General features: G+C 52.1%; 1 protein-coding gene across 1 annotated transcript in view; it reads right to left on the bottom strand.

Annotated features, from left to right (window-relative positions):
• Nucleotides 1–1,788, bottom strand: part of Pmar_PMAR023271 (axonemal dynein gamma heavy chain, putative) — a gene marked incomplete at both ends in the record, with an annotated part of 8,732 nt that overhangs the window by 4,922 nt on the left and 2,022 nt on the right. The window contains 3 exons of the mRNA XM_002783105.1: nucleotides 44–1,389; nucleotides 1,445–1,633; nucleotides 1,682–1,750. Coding sequence (XP_002783151.1) covers nucleotides 44–1,389; nucleotides 1,445–1,633; nucleotides 1,682–1,750 — 1,604 coding nt within the window. The remainder of the gene's footprint in view (nucleotides 1–43; nucleotides 1,390–1,444; nucleotides 1,634–1,681; nucleotides 1,751–1,788) is intronic.

Genomic DNA, 1,788 nt, shown 5'->3' with positions numbered 1-1,788 from the left:
CGTTAGAGGAGTGATGACCAGACGTTCCTTCACCCCAAGATACTCGTAGGAGTAGGTGAAATCGCAGTCCGCTATGGACACAATGGCGTGGTCCGTCTCGGTCCTCCAATAGAATCGGGTCTGTTTCATCCACTCGAAGTCATTCTCATCCTTCACCTTATGTTCCCTTGTCTTCTTCATGACCTCCTGGAACAGGTCTCTTTGATGCACGTGGATCGTGACCAAAGTCTCGTACTTCGTGCGGTTCATTTTCGAGCCCAAGTCAGAGAGACAATACGATACTAGATCCGCGAGCATCTGTTGGAACTTCTTGTTGGTAGCTGGCAAGATCTGCCGGTCCTTTTCCCTCGTCGCTTTCATCAGGGCCTCCTGGAAGTCGACCGTCCAGACAATTTGGATGCCCAACAGGGACACCTGCCCAATGTACCGATCGGCAAACTCCTTGAGAGACATGCCGTTCATAACAACACCAGTGTCATGGGAACAGTTTCGGCACTCTCGCCTGATCGACTTCTGCATCTCAGCCTCCAGGGCCAGCAGCCAGTCCTCGATGTTCCCCACAGCATTCACCGGCGTGCTCAGGTCCACCAACTCCTCGGCTGTCCCCACAATGGCCTTTATCTTGGTGATCTTCTTCCGGTCAATCTTGTCAAATTGTACCCGAGAGATGGCATCAAAGAGCTTCTCGAAGTCATCCTGAATGCTCTCCGGCTCCGATCCTTGCGAGAGAATCTTCAACAACACCGGGTCGGACACGAAGTAGAATCTGGGGAATTTGTTCCGTTTGCCTTCGAGGTAGCTCTCTAGACTCTTCTGGCAGCTCTCCAAGCCTTGGCCCAACACTGGTAGCAGCTGCTTGAGGAGGTCATTCTGACAGCATGGCACGACCAAGCGTGTCTCAGCCGACTTAGACATGATCTTGATCCAGTCCTTATCGATCTGATTGAACTTCTTCGCTTCCATCGGCATTTGCTTGGCGATATCACCACCAGTGAAGACCGACTCCAGACTAGTCCACAGCATCTGCACCTTCACCCACCGCTCTATAATGTCGCCGGCCTCACTCAAGCTTGTGATCATATTCTGAAGAGGCTCCTTGAACGGCAGAGAGTGGCGCATAGCGTTCATAGTATTCAGCTGCATCAGGGCTTCCTCCAGCATCTCCTGGATCTCGGCTACTCGTCCACCGGACAGGACACAGTCGTAATCCCGAGACTTCCACGAGCCAAACAGGAACGCCTCTTCACTCCATTGCTTAGTGATGTCCGCTAGACGCTTCTCGATGATCAGTTGCTTGTCTGCTGAGTCACAGATGTCCGTAACCTCATCGATGTGCTCCTGCAGATTGGCGTCGATCAAGCTTTGCAACATGAACATCTCAGAATCGACCTGAGCAATCGATGATAACACAGACTCGTTAGAATACACAACGCTTATCTCTCACCGGCAGCTCCTTGCCAGTGAGCTCCTGTACTTGCTGCCAATGCCTCGGCATAATAGACGGTTTGGCCAGCTCGACCAACAGCGGCAGAGCCTCCGAGAAGTCCTCGATCTCCTTCTTCAGCTCATGGTACGCCGGCCACTCTCGCAGCTGTTTCGGCATCTTCTTGCAACGGTTGCTGAATACTTCAATCTGAAAAGCATCGCTAGTGCGAAGACTGTCCATGTTCGATGTGCTCACCTGAGACCTCATGTCTTCGATATGCTGCGGCACTTCCGTCCAGAGATAGTCCTTCCACTCCTTGATGGTCTCCAAAACAAGCACGTACAAGTCATACAACTGGGCTA

This window comes from Perkinsus marinus (genome assembly GCF_000006405.1).
Source record: "Perkinsus marinus ATCC 50983 genomic scaffold scf_1104296937140, whole genome shotgun sequence".
Lineage (NCBI taxonomy): Eukaryota > Perkinsozoa > Perkinsida > Perkinsidae > Perkinsus > Perkinsus marinus.
The sequence above is the reverse complement of the archived record's forward strand: the minus strand, read 5'-3'. Positions and strand labels throughout refer to the sequence as shown.